General features: G+C 39.5%; 2 protein-coding genes across 2 annotated transcripts in view; both read right to left on the bottom strand.

Annotated features, from left to right (window-relative positions):
* Positions 1–23,961, bottom strand: part of LOC103603197 (zinc finger protein 345-like) — an 81,305-nt gene that overhangs the window by 54,962 nt on the left and 2,382 nt on the right. Inside the window, exon 2 of the mRNA XM_008587689.1 lies at positions 21,712–21,775. Coding sequence (XP_008585911.1) covers positions 21,712–21,726 — 15 coding nt within the window. The 5' untranslated portion in view covers positions 21,727–21,775. The remainder of the gene's footprint in view (positions 1–21,711; positions 21,776–23,961) is intronic.
* LOC103603199 (zinc finger protein 420-like) lies at positions 287–15,429 on the bottom strand. The gene is given in 8 exon segments (XM_008587693.1): positions 287–331; positions 797–911; positions 913–942; positions 944–2,379; positions 2,476–2,612; positions 5,217–5,309; positions 8,164–8,290; positions 15,250–15,429. Coding segments are annotated over 8 exon segments (2,163 nt in total).

Here is a 23,961-nt window from a genome sequence, read left to right as displayed (position 1 = left end):
GAATGATCCCAGAAGTGGCTAGACAGGCCCCCTTACTTCAGGCTTGTCCAGAAGTAAATGTTCATCACTTGTGTCCATATTCCCCTGAACAGAGCTCACTTACATGGTTACACACACAATTAACTGGAGGCTGAGTATGCACGCTAACTGTGTGTACAAGAGAAAAGAGAATATTTTGTGAAAAATAAATAGCCAGTGTCTGCCACACAGAATTTCTCCCGTGTGAATTTTCTAAAGTCTGCTGAGGTGGGACTTCTGACAAAAAATGTTTCTACATTCATTACAGTCAGCCTTCCATATCCATGGGATCCAAATTTGCAAATTCAACCAACTACAGATCAAAAATATTTGAAAGATAAAAAAACCCAACACTATATTATACAAAAACACACTATAACTATTTATATATTTTTTTACATTGTGTTCAGGTTATAAGTAATCTAGACATGATGTCAATCACGCAGGAGAATATTACAGATGTACTATACCATTTCATATAAGAGATTTGAAGATCCAAATATTTTGGTATCCATGGAGGGTCCTGGAATCAATCCTCTGTGGATACTGAGAGACAGATGCACACTCATAGGGTTTCTCTTTTGTATGAGTTCTAATTCATCCTGAGGTGTGAATTTTGGTGAAAGGTTTTTCCATATTCATTTTGTTCATGGGGCTTTTCCTTTGTGAACTCTCTCATGTCTACTGAAGTTTGAATTGGTGGAAAGATTTTTTACATTCTTTACATTCACATGGATTCTCATCTGTGTGAATTCTCTGATGCATGCTGAGATCTGACTTTTTTTTTTTTGAGATTTGACTTCTGATGAAATGTTTTTCCACATTCATTACACGAATAGGGCCTTTCCCCTGTTTAAATTCTCATATGTCTATTAAGGTGTGATTTATGATCTACATTTATTACATTTATATGGTTTCTCACCTGTGAGTTCTCTGGTGTACATTGAGGAGTGATTTGTGATAGAAAGATTTTCTACATTTATTACATTTATATGGTTTCTCACCTGTGTGAATTCTCTGATGGCTGCTGAGGTGTGACTTCTGGTGAAAGGCTTTTCCACACTCACTACATTCATAGGGCCTTTGCCCTGTATGAATTTTTTGATGTGTGCAGAGGTTTGACTTGCGGTTAAAGGTTTTTCCACACTCATTACATTTATAGGGCCTTTTTCCTGTGTGAATTATCTCATGTCTATTGAGGTTTGACTTCTGGTAGAAAGATTTTCTACATTCTTTACATTCATATGGTTTCTCACCTGTGTGAATTCTCTGATGAACACTGAGGACTGATTTAAGGCTGAAAGTATTCTTACATTCTTTACATTCATATGGTTTCTCACCTGTGTGAATTCTCTGATGCGTGCTGAGGTTTGCCTTCCGGTGAAAGGTTTTTCCACACTCATTACATTCATAGGGTCTTTCCCCTGTATGAATTTTTTGATGTATGCTGAGGTTTGACTGACGGTTAAAGGTTTTTCCACACTCATTACATTCATAGGGCCTTTCCCCTGTGTGAGTTCTTTGATGTGTATTGAGGTGTGATTTATGGTAAAAAGATTTTCTACATTCTTTGCACTCATATAGTTTCTCACTGTGAATTTTCTGATGCCTCCTGAGGAGAGACTTCAGGTGATAGATTTTTCCACACTCATCACACACATAAGGCTTCTCCCTTTTGTGAATGATCTGATGCGTGCTAAGGTATGCCTTCTGGTGAAAGGTTTTTCCACACTCATTACATTCATAGGGCCTTTCCCCTGTGTGAATTCTCTTATGTCTATTGAGGTGTGATTTATAGGAGAAAGATTTCCTACATTCTTCACATTCATACGCTTTCTCACCTGTGTGAGTTCTCTGATGCCTCCTGAGGAGTGACTTCTGGTGAAAGGTATTTCCACATTCATTACACACATATAGCTTCTCCCCTGCATGTGTCCTCTTATGGATTATAAGGGATAATTTCTTCAAGAAGGATTTCTCACATTCACTACATTTATAGAGTTTCTCTGCTGTGTGTATTTTTTGATGTATAGTGAGTTTAGACTTTTTATAGAATATTTTTCCACATATGTTACATACAAAAGTTTTTCTTGATACCTGAATTATATCTTGGGTGATAAGAGTTGACTTATCAAAGGCTTTCCCATATTTATTACATTTATCAGAGCTCTCTCCCATATGAAACTTCATATGTGTAAATAATATTGGCTCTATGTTGAAGGCTTTCCCTTGTCCACTATATTTAAAAGGCCGCTGCTCAGTTTGAATCTTGTTATGCTGACTAAGATGCTCATGATGTCTGTGCGATTTCCCAGTCATATTACAGTCATCAGCTTTCTCTCCATCATGCATCTCATCAGGCTCTCTAGGAAGAATTGTGTTCTGATATGCATTAAACTCCTCAGTCCTCATTTCTGAATAGTTTTCATTATTTATAATCAGATTTGAAAAATGATTTGAGCTTAAATTAAATTTTATTCCTAACTCAACTCTCTCCTCAGTTGATGTGTTGCTGTTGGCGATTACACCTTGCCACAAATGTGTAGCAGGACTTTCTTGGCTTTTCTCAATTAGATTATCTACTATCTGGACATCTGAAATGAGAAAAAAAATAACCATATCCATGAACCACATATAAGCATTGGTTACAGAATGTGCACGTAAAGTTAAAGAAGTTTCTCCCTGTCCTAATGGAACAGGATTGAATAAAAATCAATAATGGGTATAGGTTTTATGTTTTTTTCTACATACTACCTTATTATATTATTTTTTCATGTTCAATCATGTTTTTCTTTGCTTATTTTTATTCATGAAGTATTTGATAACATTTTCACCTACTGTCTAGTCATAGTTTTCAACCAATTGCTTATCACCCGCCATTTGTTCACCCTGTTCTTTTACTGTTTTATTTTTATAACAACAGTGACTGTCTCATACTGCTTTTTTTTTTCATATTATTTTGCTTTAACAGTGGCAAGGTTTTCCTGGATCAGCTACTTTCAAAAGTAGGAGGCCAATTCTCTGTTCCTTCAACAGGAATTTGGATTAGATTCACATTTTTGAACCAATGTTTCTTTAGTTTTCACTCTGGTGCTCAAAATGGCTATAGGCATCTGGGGGGTTTTGAAATAAAAAAAATCTTCTTTTCCCTACACTAGATGAAGAGAGCTTCCTACAAATCCTCATTTAGCTTCACTCTTGCTTCTCAAAAAGCTTGTTTACCACCCTGAGCACTCCCTTTCTGCTGCTCTGAAGGATTTGTTTCTGCAACCCAGGCTGTGCCCACCATCGTTGCAAAATTGTTTTCTAGCTCCTTCTAAGATCAACTGACATTCTATCCTCAGTTTCTTTTTTTTTTTTTTTTTTTTTAACCTTTTTGTCTTTTTTACTGACCGGTAACGGGATCGCAACCCTTGGTGTCGCGCCCGTACCAGGGACTGGCAACGGGATCGCAATCCTCGGTGTTGCACCCGCACCGCACTCAGCCAGTGAGCGGGAACCGGTCTCCACATGGGATCCGAACCCTCGGCGGGAGCGCCGCCACGCTCCCAAGCGGCGCACTCTCCAGTGCGCCACCGGGCCGGCCCCTATCCTCAGTTTTTTTTGTGCACAATCCTTTGCTTGGCAATTCAATTTCTGAAGGCTTTTGTTTAGTGCATTGAAGTTTTGGTTGTCTTCTAGTTCATTGAAAATGAAGTCTCTCACACATCTCTCATTCTCTTTGTTGTTTTAGAAGGATTTTCACAAAGAGAAGGGAAAAATGCTAACTTCAAACTCCACTCCCAAAGAGAAATCGGAGCCCGTCAATATAAAATCCTTGCTCACTTGTTCTTCAAACCTGGAACCTCCTGGTTCTCCTCCCAAGTCCAGGCCAGCCTTTTTTTTGCTCCTATGCTGAGTCCTCATCAGCTTCACGATTTCTGATTCATGGCACAAAGCCTTGCTCATGGACCTCTTTTCTCACTTTCTTTTCAACTCCCTAGATGACCTTCTTTGTAAGTATGACTTTAAATACCAGCTGTAGGACACTGATTTCTAAACTTGTATCTCCAATAGTCATGTCCACCCAAATTTAGATTTTACATTCGTGTATAGATTATATGTAAAATTTGGAAAAGTTAATTTGAACTAATGCTATGCCAAAGTAAACACTTAATAATATTCCTAAAACTGCCTTTTCTGAACATTTTTCCTAAATTCTCACATACCTTTTTTCTCTCACTCTGGTTAAATATTCCTCATGATTACAATACAATGACTTAACATGTATTATTTTCTTGTTTCTCTCTCACTACAATGTAAACTCTATAAAAGAGAGACATAATTTAGATCACTGCTATTGTAAGTATAACTATAAAATTAACAGTGCTTAAAACCTGCTCAATTAGGATGTGCTTAAAAAAACAAATAAATATATAAATGTCTGTGGTATAGTCCAAATGTCCCCCCAAATCTCATATTGAAGCTTGATTATCATTGAGACAGTGTTAAGAGTATGGGAAATCCAACTATGGTATTTGAAAGGTGAGGCCTTTGGTAGGTGATTAGATAGTGAGGGCTATGCCATCATAAATAGATTAATCTGTTCATGGATTAATAGGTTAATGACTTAATGGGTTATCAGGGAATAGATTGGTGGCTTTATAAGGAGAGAAAGAAAGCATGTGGACATGCTTTACCAACTCTCACCTTGTTATACCCTGTACCACCTCCACACTCTGCTGAGAGTCCCTAATAGGAAGAAGACCCTCTCCAGATATGCACCTCAATCTCTGACTTGCCAGCCTAAAGATGCATAAGCAACAAATTTTGTTTCCTTATAAATTACCCAGTTTCAGGGATTCATTTATAAGCAAAAGGACATGAACTAATACAGTCTGAAATAAAACGTCCATGAGAATGGAGAAAAAGAAAGTAACCAAGAATATTGAGGTAAACAGCAAAGAAAAAAAAGTCTAAAAAGAGAATGGTAGGAATTAAGTTTTACGAAGTATATAAAATAATCAAGAAAATAAAAGATGGGGATATAATATACATGAGAGCCCTCTTTGGAGATTATATAATGTATGTGTTTGATGTATGCAGACGAGCTGTTCTAAGGTCTGAAACCTCAGAAAAATATTCGTAAAAACAGCTCAACACTGCCAGTGTTTGCTAGGCTTTATTCTTCCCAGCCTCCCTGCCCAGTTTGTGCTGACCTTGTAGGCTCTGGTTTGGGTGTTCTTCTATCATCCATGGCTCTGCTGCTCGCTCCAACTTGAAGATCACCTCAGGTTTGGTAACGCAGAGCCCTATGGGAAATAATGTGGGATTTTGCCAAATTGCTAAGTTAGGTCCTTGAAAGAATGATGCCTTGGACTGAATGTCTCCCCAAAACTTAATTACACTGTAACTGTTGCGGTGAGAGATCCTATTATGGTAATTGAAAGGTGGGGCCTTGGAAAGGTGATTAGATTGTAGGACCGTGCCATAGTGCATACATTAATAATGGTGGTTGGGGTGTGGTTCTAAGGGCTTTAGAAGAAGAGCATGAGGGCCGGCCCGGTGGCGCACTGGATAGTGCGCCGCTTGGGAAGCGCAGCGGCGCTCCCGCCCAAGGGTTCGGATCCCACATACAGACCGGTTCCCGCTCACTGGCTGAGCGAGGCGCGGGAGCAACACCGAGGGTTGCGATCCCGTTGCCGGTCCCGGTCCGGTACGGGGGCGACACTGAGGGTTGCGATCCGTTGCCGGACACGGAAAAAGACAAAAAAAAAAAAAGAAGAAGAAGAGCATGAGAGGTTAGTCTCTCTCTCTGCTCCACCATTTTCTGCCATGTGAGACCCCTGGGTCACTGTTGCCACCACCAAGACCTTAACCAGATATGTTCCCTGGACTCTGAACTTCCCAGCCTCTGAAACTAAAAGCAATAAATTTTGTTTATAAATCACCCAGTCTCAAGTATATTTTTATAAGCAACAGAAATGGACTAACACAGAAAATTGGTACCAGAGAAGTGGAGTGTTGCTTATAACAAATACTTGAAAATGTGGAAATAGCTTTGGAACTGTGTGTTGAGGAAAGCCTGGAAGAACTTAGAGGAACAGACTAAGAAAAGCCTAGATGCTGTTGAAAGTTTAGAAGACAAGAAAAGCAGGGAAAATTTGGAATGTTTGAGAGACTGGTTAAATGGTGGCAACCAGAATATTGACAGAAATATTGACAGTAAAGGCCATTCTGAGCTCAGATGTAAATGAGAAGGAACTTACTGGAAACTGAGGCAAAGATCACCCTTGCTGTGAACAGGCAATGAACCTGGCTATGTTCTGTTCATGCCCCAAATTTTATGGAATATGGAACTTCAAAGAGCTGACCCAGGGTATTTGGCAGAAGAAATTTCTAAGCAGCAAAGCATTAAGGAAACTGCATAACTACTTGCAGCAGCCCATGCTGAGTTATGGCAGCAAAGCCATGACATAAAGCCAGAATTTATAATTCAAAAGAAAGCAGAGGGCAAAAAAAAGGAAAACTTTCACCCTGGCCATGTGACAGAAAAGTAGAGAGCATTTTCAGGAGAAAAATTCAATGGTATAGACCAGCAGCTATTTCCTAAGGAGATTAGTGTAGAAGAAAGGGATTATCAAGAAAAGGGAAAAAAGACCTTGAAGGCATATAAGAGATCTTAGAGGCTGTGTCCTTCATTACAGACCCAGAGGCCTAGGGAGACAGAATGGCCTCAGGGAACAGGCCCAAGGTACCCTCAATGGGCTCACTGCCCAAGGCCACCTTGGGAAGCTGCTTCCAAACACCAGCACCTTGGCTGCTCCAGCTCTGGCTAAATTGGCCCAAGGCTTGACTGGACCTCCAGCTTTAAAAAATGCAGTCCAAAATCTATGGCAGCATCCACATGGTGTTAGGTTTACAGGCTTGCAGAATGCCAGAGCTGTGAAAGCTTGAGAGCCTCCACCCCATTTTCAAAGGATGTATGGAAAAGCCTGGGGGTACAGGAAAAGAACTGTCACGGGGCAGAGTCACCACATAGAGCCTTCGTTAGAGCAATGCCAAGCAGAAATGTGAGTTCAGAGTTGTAGCAGAGAAACCCCAGTAGCACCATGCCTACTGGAGTCATGAGAATGGGACCATCATGGAGACCCCAGACTTGTGGAGCTACCAGTGTGCAATGCTAGCCTGCAAGAGCTGAAGCATCACCTGAGACCAGGAAAGCCATAGAAGGGGAGCTGCCTAAGGACTTGGGGACCCAATCCTCATGCCACAGTGGAGGACATCGAACACATGATCAAGGTACATGATTCACCAGCTTTGAGATTCAATGCATGCCCTGTTGGGTTCTGGACTTGTCTGCCCTGATACACTTTCCTTTTGGTCTGTTTGTCCCTTTTCAAATGAGAATATGTACCCTATGCTTGCCCCACCATTGTATATTGGAAGTAGGTAACGTGCCACTTTCACTGATGGGAACTTGAGACTCTAGACTTTTGGGTTGAAATAAGTGAAGACTTTGGGGATGAAATGAACATATTTGTATGTGAAAAAGATGAGTTTTGGGGGAGCAGAGACAGAATGCCTGGGGTTGAATGTCCCCCCAAAACTTAATGCCCACTGTAACTGTTGAGGTGGGAAATCATATTATGGTAATTGAAAGGTGGGGATTCAAAGAGGTGATTAGATTATAGGACCATCCTGTAATGAATGGATTAATAATGGTGGTCCAGGGCATGGTTCTGAGGGTTCTAAAAGAAGAGCATATGAGAGGTTAGTCTCTCTCTGCTCTGCCAATTTCTGTCACGTGAGACCCCCAAGTTACTGTTGCCATCACCAAGACTCTCACCAGATGTGTTCCCTGAACTTTGTACTTCCCAGCCTCCAAAACTGTAAGCAATAAATTTTGTTTTCATTATAGATCACCCAGTTTCAAGTATTTCGCTATAAGCAACAGAAACAAACTAATACAAATGACAAAAGCCCAGCTTCAGAAGCTGTGAAATGAAGTGGCAAATTTGAACCTTTTGTTGGAAAGGGACGGCACTAACATTCTTCAGGTGAATGAAATCTTACTAAATATCATTAAACCTTATAAATGGTTTCTATATTTACCAAGAAAGAAGAAAGTGTTGCTCCTGGGACACACTGCAGAGTGTCACTCACCCAATGACACCAGGCTGCTGTAGGTCTCCAGCATCACATTCCTGTACAAAGTCCTCTGAGCATCATTCAGGTCCTGCCACTCCTCCCAGGTGAAGTCCACAGCCACATCCTCAAAAGATACCAACCCCTGTAACAGCACATTTCTCCTCAGCTCAAGTCACTAGCCCTGGGTTATAAAACAGGAATCTGGGAGTTCACAATTCTGTGTGTGCATGTGCCATAGGTATCTTACATAATTTGTGGTTTCTTTGTACTTCATATGGTGGAAAAAAAAGATCACAGTAGGAATATGCTGCCACTAACAATTTATTAATTATAAAAAAAAAAAAAACTGTTACAAAATATACCTTATAGATCTAGAATCATCCCTGTTGCTAGAGATAAAAGTATGAATAAAATTCTGCTCCTCCAAGAAGCTTGCATGTGTTATAAAGATATAAGTATAAATACATAACTGAAATAATAGGTTAGATGAACTAATTCAGACACAAGTTTAATATAGGCCGAAGTAAGAATTAAATAACTCTATTTTGTATTCAGTTAGCACTCCACTGAAGTGCTAAAGACATTTAGTTCTCCCACGTGAACCACGTGTTCTCATGAATATGAGGCAACAGCAAAAGTCCAGTCAAAAGGGCACAAGGAACACACCCCACGATAATGGAATTATACACAGTACCATGTCTAGGTGAATGATCCTGGACTGTGATGAGATAAACACAATTTGACCTAAATCAAACAGCAAAAAATTTATGCATTCATTGTTCATGTTTTCCTATCTGTAAATTAAAAGCATGTACAAAAATATCCCCCAATTTTTTTTCCTATACATCAAAGGATTGCTTATATTCACTCAGGGTGAACACTGCCCTTCCCAAACCACAGGGTGTGAATAATGAGGTCCTGTAAGAATGTGTAAGTTGCATAAGAAGATTTGCATTTGAATAGTCATCTTGTACAAAGATAATGAAAAAGGGGCTGAAGAGAGAGTCAGAGAGAAACAGGGTGACAGATGACCACATATATCAGGACACAGAGCAGTAAGCATACAAAATAGAGAAGGAATCCTTTAAAAGAGAAAAAAGTAAAAGCAGAATCAGAATGTGGTACTAATTTGCCATGCAGAGAATAAAAATAATAGTTGTACTCCCAGACTATTTGCATGTCTGCAACTACTTAGGTATTGGCACTGTGGAGTGAAATTTGGAAAATGAGAGAATATAATGGGCAGAAATTACAGATTTGGACACATATTTTAAATATCTGTGAAGACGTCCAAATGGCAATTAGATATATGATTTCAGGGTTCAGTAGAGAGAAAGAGCTAAGCTGAAGATAAAAGATTTGGAAAGTATTGGAATTTCAATGGTACCTTTAGACATCAGAGATAATGAACCTGCAAGACTGAATTTAAAGAAACCAACACAAGTACAGAACCTACAGAAACACTAATATTTAAAGGTAGAAGAAGAGAAATAGACTGTCAAGACCAGGAAGGATTTTTCTGAGTTTTCTGTTATTCTATGAATAATGGAAAGCTCAGTATTAACACACCTACCAATATAATTCATCATTTTCATAGCTATATGAAGCAAAATCCTTTGACTATCTACATACACATTATGAAGGCACTTTTAAAAATACATTCTAGGTTTCTATTCCTGCAGACAAAAACCCTGAAAATCATCACTCCATCCTAACAAAAAATATAAAGCTGAAGAAACTGAAATACCAACAAATATCATGGAACTGTAATAAAGCAAAGGATACAGAGCTAATGACTGCCCCCAAGATTAGAGAGGCAGTCAGGCAAATATACAGTCATGGCTTACAGAAGCAGAGACTTACTATTGAAAACCACCGTGGGAACCAGTGTCAGAGCAGGAAAACCCAAATTGTGATTGACAAATTGCCAGAGGTTCAGTATAGATACGTCTGAGGGTTAAAACTCCAGGGGGGGACAGCCCGGTGGCGCACTCGGTAGAGGGCAGCACTACAGCCGAGGGTTCAGATCCCATATAGAGACCAGTCCACTCACTGGTTGAGTGCGATGCGGGCGCGACACCGAGGGTTGCGATCCCGTTGCCGGTCACGAAAAAAGACAAAAAGGAAAAAAAAAAACCTCCAGGGGACCCAATCATAGGCAGGCCACCACATATTGTGCAATTTATTTCCAAGAGCTCAATCAGGTTTCTACAGAAAACAATAAAGAAAACCCCTTACTGCTTCCAACAGTGAGGGGGAAATGGGAACCATTTTGAAATATGCTGGAACACTCTGTTCTTCCTAACAAGGCCTTCCCTCAGGAGAAACTACTAACCAGAGCCTAATCCGCTGTAGTACTATGACCAGGGTAAAGGGAAATACCCAACTCCAGCCCACCGTAGCCTTCCACATGAAAAAGGAAAATATACAATTCTGGCCAACTGCAGACATCCTATCCCATCTAAAGGGAAAAAAACAAATGGAGAAACACTTGCAAAATTCAAAGTCCAAAGACAGAGGCTCATAAAAAGAACAAGACTCAATCAAAGCACTACAGACACTTCCGCTATAGTCTGATGTTCCCCCAGCCCCAATTCGTATGTGTAAACCAAATCCCCAATGCACTAGAATTAAGAGGTGGGGCCTTTAAGAGGTGATTAACTCATGATGGCAAAAGCCTTCATGAGTGGGATTAGTGCCCTTATAAAAAAGTCCAAAGAAAGCTTCTTTGCCCCTTCCACCGTGTGAGGACACAAGACAGGCATCATCTATGAGGAATGGGCCCTCATCAGATACCAAATCTCATGGAGCCCGATCTTAAACTTTCCAACCTTCAGAACTCATAGAAATACTTTTCTGTTGTTCATACATTGCCCATGCTAAGGTATTCTGTTATAACAGCCTGAATGGACTAAACACCTTCCCCTTCTCTATACCTTAACACCACATTACTAAATGCCTACGTATAGCACTTATAGAATTCCTTTTACCTGTAACATCATGTCTGGCTACTTTTAAAAAATTACAAGGCATTATAAAAGACAAAAAAAAAGCCACCACCAACAAAAATACCCACAATTTCAAGCAACAGAGCAAATATCAGGACAGAACATGGCTAGGATGTTAAAATTATCAGAAAGGGATTTTTTAAAAACTCTAATATATCAAGGGCTCAAATGCATAAAGTGAACCTCATTCAGTAACAGAAGGGCAATGTAAGTGAAGAGAGAGACAGAAGTCCTAAGAAAGAACTAAAAAATACTAGGGATCAGAAATACTGCAAAAACAATGAAGAATGTCTTTGATGGCCTTAATTAGGAAAGTGGAGACAGCTGAGGAATCTGAGCTCAAGTACATGTCAATAGAGACTTCAAAAACTGAAAAGCAAGGAGAACAAAGACTGAAAAGAACAGACCCTAATATCCAAGGACCCTAATATCCCAGAGTAATGAGAATACCAGAAGAAGGGGGGTTGGGGGGGGGAAATCCAGAAGAAATATTTGAAACAATAATAAGAATTTCCACAAATTAATATGGAACCAAGCCAAATATTCAGGAAACTCAGAGAACACTAAGCAGGATGAATGCCAAAAATCTACACCTAGGTATCATTTTTGAACTACAGAAAATCAGAGATAAGGAAAAATCTAAAAGAAGCCAGAGAGGGGAATAAACATTTTATCTATACAAGAAAAAGATAAGAATTACATCCAACATCTTCTCAGAAACTCTGCAAGCAAAACCTTCTTTCATAGTGCGCCGCTTGGGAAGCGCGGCGGCGCTCCCGTCCGAGGGTTCGGATCCCACATACAGACCGGCTCCCGCTCACTGGCTGAGCGAGGCGCGGGAGCATCACCGAGGCTTGCAATCCCGTTGCCGGTCCCCGGTCCGGTACGGGGGCAACACTGAGGGTTGCGATCCGTTGCCGGACACGGAAAAAAGACAAAAGACAAAAAAAAAAAAAAAAAAAAAAAAAAAACCTTTTTTAAAAAAAAAAAAAAAAAAAAAAAAAAAAAAAAAAAAAAAAAAAAAAAAACCTTCTTTCAAAAGTGAAAAATAAAAATTAAGGAAACTTGTTGCCAGTACACCTGTCTCACAAGAAATGTTAAAATAAATTATTTACAGAGAAAAAAAGATATAGGTCAGGAATCTGGATCTAGATAAAGAAAAGAAAAGCATAAAAAAGGAATAAGTAGAGGTAAAATAAAACTTTTTTTTATTCTTAATCTAAAAGATAACAGGTGGTACAAATAGTAGAAACAACATATACAATTATGTATGCTTTTATACATACACATGCATACACATAGTCATGTAAGCTTATATATAACTAAAATGAAGTGAAAACAATAATACAAAGAATGGAAGGATGGAAGGAAAAGAATCAGAATTGTTTTATTATTATTTGGTAGTTGCACTCCCTGTCAAGTGGTATATTGTTAATTGAAAGTGGACTTGGATTATAAATATATATTAAATAAATATATATATCAAACTTTAGAGCAACTAGTAAAAAAAAAAGCATAAGCATAAAAAATACAAAGAAAAAAATAGAATCATATAAAATGCTCAGTTAACACCACAAAAGGCAGAAAGAATAGAAGACAAAAGTAAAAACAAAGCAAAAAGGCAATAAATAGAAAATAGTAAGAAATATGGTAGATAGTACTCCAACTATATCAATAATCACTTTCAATGTCAATATTCTAAACACACCAATTAAAACACAGAGACTGTCAGAGTGGACCAAAACATAAGGCCCAACTATATGTTTTCTATAAGAAACCCACATTAAATATAAAGATACAAATAAATTCAAAGTAAATGGATGAAGAAAAATATACAATGCTAACACTATCCAAAAGATAGCAGGAGTAGCTATGTTTATTTCAGATACAGCAGACTTTAAAGCAAGGAAAGTTATCAAGGACAAAAAACAGCATTACATCACAAGATAGGGGTTAATTCTCCAAGAAGACAACAATTCTTAATGTGTATGTGCCTAACAACTGACTGTCAAGGAACCACAGGGAGAAATAGATAAATTCACCATCACAACTGCAGACATCAACATCCTATATCAAAAATGAACAGATCCAGGGCTGGCTGGTTAGCTCATCTGGTTAGAGCATGGTGCTGATAACACTGAGATCAGGAGTTCAGATCTCCTTACTAGCCAGCCTCCCAAAACAAAACAAAAAAAGAGATCCAGAAAGAAGAAAAATCAATAAAGACATAGTAAAACTCAACGATATGAGGGTATAATTGGTATCTGTAGACTGCTTACTTCAACAACAGAAGAATATTCATTTTTCTCAAGCTCACATGGAATAATCACCAAGACGGGTCATATGCTGGGCCATAAAACATACTTCAACAAACTTAAAAATACAAATCATACAATGTGTGCTCTCAGACCACAATAAACTTAAACTAGAAATCCATAACAGAAGGATAACTGGAAGATCCCCAAACAGAATGAGATTAAACAACACACCCTAAATAATACACAGGTCAAAGAAAAAATCTTAAATTAAAAACTATTTTAACCTAATAAAAATGAAAACACAACTTATCAAAACTTGAAGGATACAGCAAAAGCAGTGCTTTGAAGTAAATTTATGGCACCAAATGGATATACTAGAAAAGAAAACAACATCTACAATCAATAATGTAAGATTCTACTTTGGAAATGAGAGGAAAAGAGCAAATTAAATTCAAAGTAACTAGAAGGAAAGAAATAAAAATTGAAGCAGAAATCAATAAAACTGAAAACAGGAAATCAAGGGAAAAAAATCAACAACAAAAAAGCTGGTTCTTTAAGAAGATTAATAAAATTGATAAGCCTATAGGATGCCATCTAAGAAAAAAAGAGGGCAGAAATTACTAATAGTAGAAATGAAAGACGGGAGACATCACTACAGATCCTGTGGACATTAAAAGGATAATAGAGAAATTCTATGAACAATTAATTCTCTTGCACACATCTTATAACCTACATAAAATGGACCAATTCCTCCAAAGACACAATTTACCAAAACAGAAAAAGACTTGTCATTTAATGGATATAGAGTTTCAGTTTTCCAAGACAGAAATTCTGGATATCTGCTGCACAACAGTGTGAATGTACCTAACACAAAAAATAATTACGTCATATTATGTTGAATATACTAGACAGAGGGCTGGCTGGTTAGCCTAGTTGATTAGAGCACTATGTTAAAACACCAAAGAAAAGGGTTCAGATCCCCACACTAGCCAGCCACCAAAAATAAACAAATAAATAATTACAAAGACACAGATAGAATGAAAATTTAAAAAATGGAAAAAGATATACTGCACAAACACTAACATAAAAGTTTACGTGAAGATATTAATACTAGCCAGAAGAGACTTCAGGGTAAAATATATTACCAGAATTAAAGACAACACTTTCATAATAATAAAAGGATTGCACATGAGGATGAGGTAACAATTATAGATGTGTCTGTGCCTAAACACAGAGCCACAAACTACAGTCATGCATGGTTTAATGACTGGGATATATTCTGAAAAATGTCATTAGGTGACTGTCATTGTGTGAACATCACAGAATGTACTTACACAAATCTAGATGGTATAGCCTACTATACATGTACCCAACATACTATATAAACAATTGCTTTGTCATATATGCGATCTGTAGGACATGACTGTATATGAAACAAAAAAACAACAGAACTACAGAGAAAAGTTGACTAATACAATCATTCCATCCCAACAGTTCCAAAAGTCTTAGCATGTCCCAGCACCAACTTAAAAGTCCAAAGTCCAAAGTCTCCTCTAAGACCAAAAGGAAAAGTCCTTCCAGCTTTGAACCTGTAAAAGTCAAAACCAAATTTATCTACTGCCAAGATACAATGGTGGAACAGGCATTAAGTACACATTCCCATTCTGAAATGGAAGAATACGCCAGAAGAAAGGAAAAACAGGCCCCAAACAAGTCCGAAACCCAGCAGGGCAGACATTATGTATTAAACCTCCAAAATAATCTTCTTTGACTCCAAGTCCTGCATCCTGGGCACAATTGGGCATCTGGGCCTCCAAAGTTTCAGGCAGCCTCACTTCCACAGCTCTGCCAGGCACAACCCAGTGAGCTGCGCTGGTGCCTGCAGCTTTTCCAGGTCTGCACTGCATGTTGCCAATGGCCCTGCAGTTCTGGGGTCCTGGCGGCAGCCCCGCAACCTTGGCTGTACTAGACATTTCCCTGGTGGGGGCTCTGGCCCCCACTTTTCTGCTCGTCATTGTTTTAGTAGATGGCCTCAACAGTGGCAGGTCTCTGCCTGGGTCCCCAGGCTTTTCCATACATCCTCTGGAATCTGGGTGGAAGCTGCCATACCTCCACTGCTCTCACGTCCTTCCGGCCTGCAGACTTAACACTGTGTGGATGCCACCGAGGTTTCAAGCCTCTACTCTCCAGGGCTGCTGCATGAACCACACTTGGGGCCACTCTAGCTGGAGCAGCTGGGATGCAGGGAGCAGGTTCTCAAGGGCAGCTACGCCTCAGGTCTGTCCTCTGTAACAACTCAGTCCTTCTAGGCCTCAGGCCTGTGATGGGTGGGGCACCCTTCCAGAATTCTCAAATGGCTTTAGGGCATTTTTTTTTTCATTGTCCTGGTTCTTAGCACCGGGCTGCCTCACTGCCAAGACGATGTCTTTAGCAACCAGTTTATCTGCTTCACCCTTGTGTTTTTCTCCTGCTCTCTGCTTCTCTGCCACATGGCCAAGCTGCAAATATTCCAAAACTTTACGCTCTGCTTCCCTTTTAAATTCTGACTTTATGTCATGCCTTTGCCAGCATAACTCAGCATAGGCTGTTAGAAGTAACCATGCAGCACCCTTAATGCTTTGCTGCTTAGAAATTTCTTCAGCCAGATACTCTGGTTCAGAGTTCCAACTTCCACAAAGTCCAAGGTCATGGACACAATGCAGCCAGGTTCTTTGCTATGGCGTAGCAAGGGTGATCTTTTGTCCAATTCCCAATAAGTTCCTCATTTCTATCTGAGACCTTGTCATCCGCATGGCCTTTACTGTCCACATTTCTATCAGCATTCTCCTCACCACATGTAAGTCTCAAAGACATTCCAAACTTTCCCTTGTCTTTTTCTCTTCTTCTAAGTCCTCCAAACTCTTCCAACCTTTGCCCATTACCCAGTTCCAAAGCTGCATCCACATTTTCAAGTATCTGCATAACAACACCCCACTTCTCGGTACCAATTTTCTGTATTAGTCAGGGTTCTCCAGAGAGACAGAATCAATAGGATATGTTATAATTATATGAGAAGGATTTATTAGGGGAATTACCTCATGTGGCTATGAAGAAAAGTCCCACGATAGGCTGTCTATAAACCGGATGCTGGTAGCAAGGCTCAGTCCAAGTCCAAAGGCCTCAAAACCAGGGAAGCTGATGGTATCCTTGGCGTAAGTTCTGGAACCCAAAAGCTAAAGAGTCTCATGCTCTGATGTCCATGGACAAGAGAGAAGAGTGTATCCCAACTCCAGCCGATCAAGAGAGGAAGCAAGAGAGAGAAGCAAGAGGAGAGACAGAGGAGGTGCCAGGGTCTTTTAAACAACAAGCTCTCACGGGAACTAACAGAGTGAGAACTCACTCATTAATCCTCCCTCCCCCATGGAGAGCATGAATACATTCATGAGGCATCTGCTCCCATGACTCAATCAGTTTCCAACACTGCCACAGGGGATCAAATTTCCACATGAGTTTTGAAAGGGACAACACATCCAAACTCCATTATCCACAGTCATAGCTGGAGCATTAATTCTCCTCTCTTGGTAACTGATAGAATAGCCAGATTTTAAAAAACCAGGAAGAACAGATCTAAATGACAAATTTTGTTGGGTTTTGGGGAAATTTTTTTTTGGGGGGGGGGAGCAAATGGCCAGTACAGGGATCCGAACCCTTGACATTGGTGTTACAAGGCAGAGCTCTAACCAACTGAGATAACCAGCCAGCCCTAAATGACAAATTTTGATTTACGTGATACTGTAAAAATACATATTTGGTCTCCGTCCAACTCCTAGCATACAACTCCTAACTTCTTAGAATCTCCAAAGTGATAAGTGTGTTTTGCATGCCAATGAGTTGCTGATGGCTAGCTGCACCTAGGTAGCTTCAGGATGGGGGCTAGTTACCAGAGGAACCAATTTTGTGATTAGAGGGTTGGGACCTTCAACCCACCCCTCAACCTCCAGGGAGGGGAGAGGGGCTGAAGGCTAAGGTGATCAGCAGTCACCAATAACTTAGTCAATCATGCCTAGAAAATGAGGCTACCAGGAAAATCAAAGAACACAGGGTTTGGGGAGCTTCTGCACAGCTGAACTCATCCATGTGCCAGGAGGGTGGAGCACCCAACTCCAAGGGAATGGAATCTCTTGTGCCTAGGAACCTTCCAGACCCTGCCCCATGTATATCTTCATTTGGCTGTTTATTTGTATGCTCTGAAATATTCTTTATAACGAACTGATAAACATAAGGAAGAGTACTTTGAGCCCCCGTAGCAAATTAATCTAGCCTAAAGAGAAAGAAGGGGGCATGGGAACCTTGATTTATACCTCGTTGGTCAGAAGTTCCAGGGACCTGGACTTGCAATTAGCATCTGAAGTAGGAGAAGTGTTGGGGGCTGAGCTCTTAACTTATGGGATCTGATGCTATCTCCAGGTAGCTAGTGCCAGAACAGATTTGAATTGGAGGACATCCAGCTGGTCTCTGCTGCAGAATCGATTGCGTGCTCAGTGTGTGGGGAGAAATCCCTACATATCTGGAGTCAGAAGTATATTATGAGAGTATAATGGGAGAAACTGAGTGTGGCTTTTCCTCTCAACCTAATTGATCTCTATAAAGCACAATCTGGAGCTACTATGGGTGAAAGTATCTGCCAAAAGTTCATGCGTTGGAAACCTGATCTCCACTGTAACAGTATTAAGAGGGTGGGAAATCCAATTATGGTATTATAAGGGTGAAGCCTTTAAGAGGTGATTGAATCATGAGAACTGTGCCCTTTTGAATGGATTAATTCATTCATGGAGTAATGGGTTAATGAACTAATGGGTTATCATAGGTGTAGACTGGTGGCTTTGTAGGACTGTTGCTATTCTCACCCTGTGCTAACATGCATTGCTACAGGACTCCTTATGGAGCCCCCACAAAAAAGAAGAACCTCACCAGATGTGCCCCCTGAATCTTGGACATCCCAGCCTCACAAACTGTAAAAAAATAAACCTCTTTTCTTTATACATAACCCAGTTTCAGGTATTCTGTCATGAAAAACAAAAAAACAAATACAGGAACACTCACCAAATCAGAGCACACATTGAGCTATAAAACAAGACTCAAGACTGAAATCTTATGAAGTTTCTCTGACCACAATAAAATTGAATTAGAAACCAACAATAAAAATATATCCACCAAATTCTCAAATATATGAAAGCTACATGACATACTTTGAAATAACCTGAGTCAAAGAAATATTCACAATGAAAATTAGGAAAAATTTGGAACAAACATAACAATGACATTTCTGGCAGATTAAAGGCAGCTGCAACTTCTTTCCTATTCCTCCCCCTGTGGGAAAAACGAATTCTCCTTGAAACCTGACTGGCCTTAGTGACCTGTTTGGCCAACAGAATGTGGCAAAACTGGAATTTGGGGACTTTGGAGACTGGGCTACAAGAGGTTGTGCAACTTTACTAGTGTATCTTGCAACGCTAATTTTAGGGAAAGCTTGTCACCATGTAGGAAATCCAACCACCCTGAAACCACCATGGTGGGAAACCACATGAAAAGACTATCAGCAGGTATGTGCACTGCCAGTCCCCATGAGTCTCCAGCAGCACCCACAACACCAGTCCAGGTGTGCTTTCACTTTTGGCAAAGAGCAAACCCAGTGTTTTATTTAAAAAAAAAAAAAAAGACTAAAAAATTTCAGCATTCTAAGGATATGACACACAGACAGTGCATGGTAAACAATAAGGTTTCTAAAGGCATCATCTCATAGCAGCCTTGGAGAAAAGGGAAGGCCAGAGAACAAAGGGCCTGGTTTAGTTGGGCTTTCATCCATTCCTATAATAGCAAAAGATTTCTGAGGTTCTTGAGAGAGGCAAAGTTTATTTCACATGCAGTAAAAATTTGTGGCAAACTGTGGTTTATTAAAAATTGCTGCAAATTCTTATTATTCCTCTTATTGACAAGTGAAATCCCCTTGAATCAGGGCTGCTCCTGGTGATGTGCTTGAGATGCACTCAGACTTCTAAGCAAGATAATAATAAGCCTCACAGCTTCTGCCTGGGCCTCTTGGACACTTGCTCTGGGAGAAGCCAGACAAACCTGACTACCCTGAGACTGCCAGACTGTGAAGAAATCAACCTGGCCACAAAGAGCAGGCTGGATGCCTGCCCAATACTCTCAGCCACTAGTGTCTTTCCAGCTAATACCAGAGACATCATGTAGCAGCCAGCCCACACTGCCCTGTCCAGTCTATTACTCACAATATTGTGATATGTAATGAGAAGAAATTCTTGTTTTAAGCCACTAAGTTTTGTGGTACTTTGTTATACAGCAGATAATCGTAACACTAAAAACAATAGAAGTAGGTAATATTCTCACTTGACAGAGTGTGTAGGTGTAGACTGAATATTAGATTCAAAATAAATATCTCACTTGACAGAGTGTGTAGGTGTAGACTGAATATTAGATTCAAAATAAATAAGTAAAGCATATTTCATATGTGATGTGAGATCTTAAACTGTAACTGTGAATATGAAATGTTCAGTTGATTAGGTTGTCACTTTTGTTCTTAACCGACTATTACAGTTCTAGTCCATAAATACAGTTATAACTGATGCACCCATCCAGTTTTCCCTTTTCATTTTTAAGTAATTGCCTGAAATAGAAGAATTAAATACAATTTCAGGAGTTTGAAAACATGACAGGTCTTTTTGAACTACAAACTACAGACAGAATCACTGACATATATTTATAAAGAGTAAAAGGTACAAATCATGAAAATCTGTGCTTCTTTTTTTATTCTTTGTGTGTCTTTTTCTTGACCCGTGTTCAAACATGTCCCACTAACTCCTGAATGTTTTTTCCCTGTGGTCTCCTAATGATTTCACCACTTGTGCTGGCCAGAAGCACAGGTCACCAGGGATTGAACCTCATCACTCAGCAAACACACCCTTCAGGTTTTGACAAGAATGGCATTTCCAATAAAACAAAGTTATTTTGTGTGTGTTTGTAAGTACCAATAGCCTCTATAGTGGCACTATATACAAACATTAGAATAAAATGAAAAGAACAAATAAAAGCAGCAGTAGTTGACGCCAGATGAGATTAGGCCTAAGAAAGAAAGAAGACTCCAAAAGAAATCCCATTTTAGTGGTTTGGCTAGATGACAGTGATATCATATATAAGAGGAGAGAGGGGACTGTGATTTTTGTTTTGAATTTCTTGAAATTAAGGTACATTTTGGACAGCTACAAAGAAGCATTCCACAGAGACTTCAACCTATGGTCAGAAGGCTGGAAAAAAGGAACAAGGTGGGGAAACAGGAGTGTAAACTACCAAGAACCAAATCAGAGAAGAAAAATTGCACAGTGAGAAGAACAGGGCCTAGGATAGACCATTGGATGAACTATGTTGCAAAGAGAAAGTGGAAGAATTCAGAGACAAAGAAAATAAACCATCAGTGAAGTCATGATAGAAAGTAACACAGACGAATTTCCAGGAGAAGATCATGAACAGTAGTTTCAAATATGGCAGGAGATTCAAGCAAGGCAAAAACTAGAGAATAGTCATTGGATTTGACTATGTATTACTGGTGAACTTTTGAAGAACTGAACTAAGACTACATTGAGTGGGTTAAAATGTAAATGAACAGTAAGAATTACTTGTCAAAAAATATAACTGTGAATAGTGTGCTGCACACCTGCAAGTGCAGATGAACTGAGAGAAACATATGGAGAGTTATTTAAGAACCTGTGGTTGACTCAAACCTCCAGATGGTCCAGGTTTTATCCATGAATCAAGTATGACCTTCTAAAAGTTGTCACGGACCATACTATTTTGGAAACTCCAGAAACACCTTATTAAGTAAGTTGTGTTTTAGAACTAGATAACTGTTTCCACTGCAGAAAACTGAAAGTGTTTTTTACCAGACTAGTGGTAAAAAGCTTTCCACTACATCATCTATGTGACTAGTGAAGATGGACTTTTAGACATTGGTGTCAGCAAGTCTTGATGCCCCATGAGAATTTGGCTTACACTCTTCTCAGATTCCATTTCAATCATGTAACAAATGAAATTGTCCTTTTGCCATGACATCAGAAGGACCAGAGACAAATCTGCACTCAACTTAGATGATTCTAAGGTCTTACAGCCTGCTATATCTACACGTCAAATTGATCTCATTTAAGTACATGTCCTCCAAGCTGAGGAACACATTTCCACTTTGATTCATGAACTCCACAAAGCTCATAAAATACAATGTAAAACAAAATAAAAAATAAACTCACACAAGATTTATTCATTCCTTGCTGCTCTTGAAAACCCGTAGAGCACTCTATTCTGGCAGCACAGCTGAAAGAGAAGGCAAAAGGAGTGGATTAAGGAGAGAACTTATATGGCTTGATCCTAGATTCTCCTGACCAAAACTCTCTGCACGTTAGCTGAAAATGACCCCCCCCCCCAAAAAAAGCCTCCCTGAAAAACAATAGTCCTTTATGACTCAAAACGGAGCAACAAACACCCCACTGAAGCTGCATTAACAGAGACATTAATTGGTAGAAATTAGACCAATAATTTGTTTTTTGTTGGTTTGTGTTTTTTTTTTTTTGGTAAATGAAAACATATGAGGGCACTTCAAAAAGTTTATGGAAAAACTGAATTAAAGATAATATGAACCCTTCCATAAACCTTTTAAAGACACCTTGTACATTACCTACTACTTTAGCAACAATTAATTTTACATAAAGGTATAATTTAGTCATTTAAACCAAAGAGAAAAACATTATGTCTTCACTAAACCTAATATTATAAAAATATAGTTCGGCTGTATTAACTATTTCAATATCAATAAAGGGATTCCACACAGGACTCCATATGAGTGTTTCCACTACAACACATCTTGCTTTTATATGCATAAACATCAGGAAAGTGTTCAATTGTGAGCCTCAATATTTTTTGCCCATAATTTATATAGGGGAAGAAAAAGAACATAATGTATATATCTTGTGGTCTACTCTTCCAGTAATGTTCCCTTGGGCTGTACCCAAGCCCCCATATTGTGTGTCTGACAATGAACTGGGCTTTGCTATTTGACTTGCTTTGGTCAGTGGGACACTGGAAAATGTGATGCAAACATAGGTTTTAAAGGCACTTGCCACTGGTGGTTGCTTTCTTAAACACAGTCATACTGTGAAGAAAACTGGGGCTAACCTGTTGGAGACACATGGCCTACTCAGGAATTGGCACAAACCACAGGACACGTGGATGAAGCCATCCTGATCCAATCAGCCTCAGTCAAGTCACCAGGTGATTAATGCCTCATTTATATCCAGGCAATACTGGCATAGAAACTGCCCAGCTGAGCACACCCCAAAATGTGGATCCACAGTACTTAAAACAAATAAAATGGTTGGTTTGCTTTTTTCTAAGTCATTGAATATTTGTTAGTACCCTACCTAGCAAATGCTAATTGATATAATAAGCCCCAGAACTCAATATTAACAAAATTATGAGGGGGAGAAAGACTAAAATTACATGTAAAAATACAATCAAATAGAACTTCATGACACACACACACATAAGTTTGGAAAATCACACAGAATGACAGCTGGATGGACTTCAGTGAGGTGCTGGTACTAACAGAAGTCATGTTAATTAAAAAGAGCAATTGTTTGGAAATTAAACTACGGATTTTTTTTTTGTCTTTTTTTGTCTTTTTTCCGTGTCCGGCAACGGATCGCAACCCTCAGTGTTGCCCCCGTACCGGACCGGGGACCGGCGACGGGATCGCAAGCCTCGGCGTTGCTCCCGCGCCTCGCTCAGCCAGTGAGCGGGAGCCGGTCTGTACGTGGGATCCGAACCCTCGGACGGGAGCGCTGCCGCGCTTCCCAAGCGGCGTACTATCCAGTGCGCCACCGGGCCGGCCCCAAACTACGGATTTTTTTTAACATCATAAAAAAAGGCTATTTACTTTAAAAACCATAAAACATAAAAAGGTCTGTTACTTATAAGTGAATGTAGTACTGTATTTTAATTACAATTTAAGACATTGGTTTGAAGTGTGATGCTGCCTAATTTTCCCATTTTAAATAATGTTAAATATGCTCCCAATTTATTCTTGTAGAGTTTATGATTTTTAAGAACAGAATACTGACATTAACTGGAAAACACTTATATTGTTAACCCTTTGAGGTCACATAATCCACCGTTTGTTTGTTTTTTTTAAACGGTTGGCTGCTATGGGGATCCAAACCCATGACCTCATTGTTATAAGGCTGCACTCTCTAAACCACTGAGCTAACTAGCCAACTCCTCAAAGAAAGTACTGGAGATAAAAAAGGATAGTAATTCATAAGGCAAAGTATGTTAAGGTAATGTCTGATCTAAACTGACGGCAGTGTCACAAAAAAATAATCTTGGGCCGGCCCGTGGCTCACTCGGGAGAGTGCGGTGCTGATAACACCAAGGCCCCGGGTTCGGATCCCATATAGGGATGGCCGGTTCGCTCGCTGGCTGAGCGTGGTGCTGACAACACCAAG

This window comes from Galeopterus variegatus, unplaced genomic scaffold (assembly GCF_000696425.1).
Source record: "Galeopterus variegatus unplaced genomic scaffold, G_variegatus-3.0.2 Scaffold4499, whole genome shotgun sequence".
NCBI lineage: Eukaryota > Metazoa > Chordata > Mammalia > Dermoptera > Cynocephalidae > Galeopterus > Galeopterus variegatus.
Note: the sequence above shows the minus strand (reverse complement) of the source record. Positions and strands in the feature narration are given on the sequence as shown.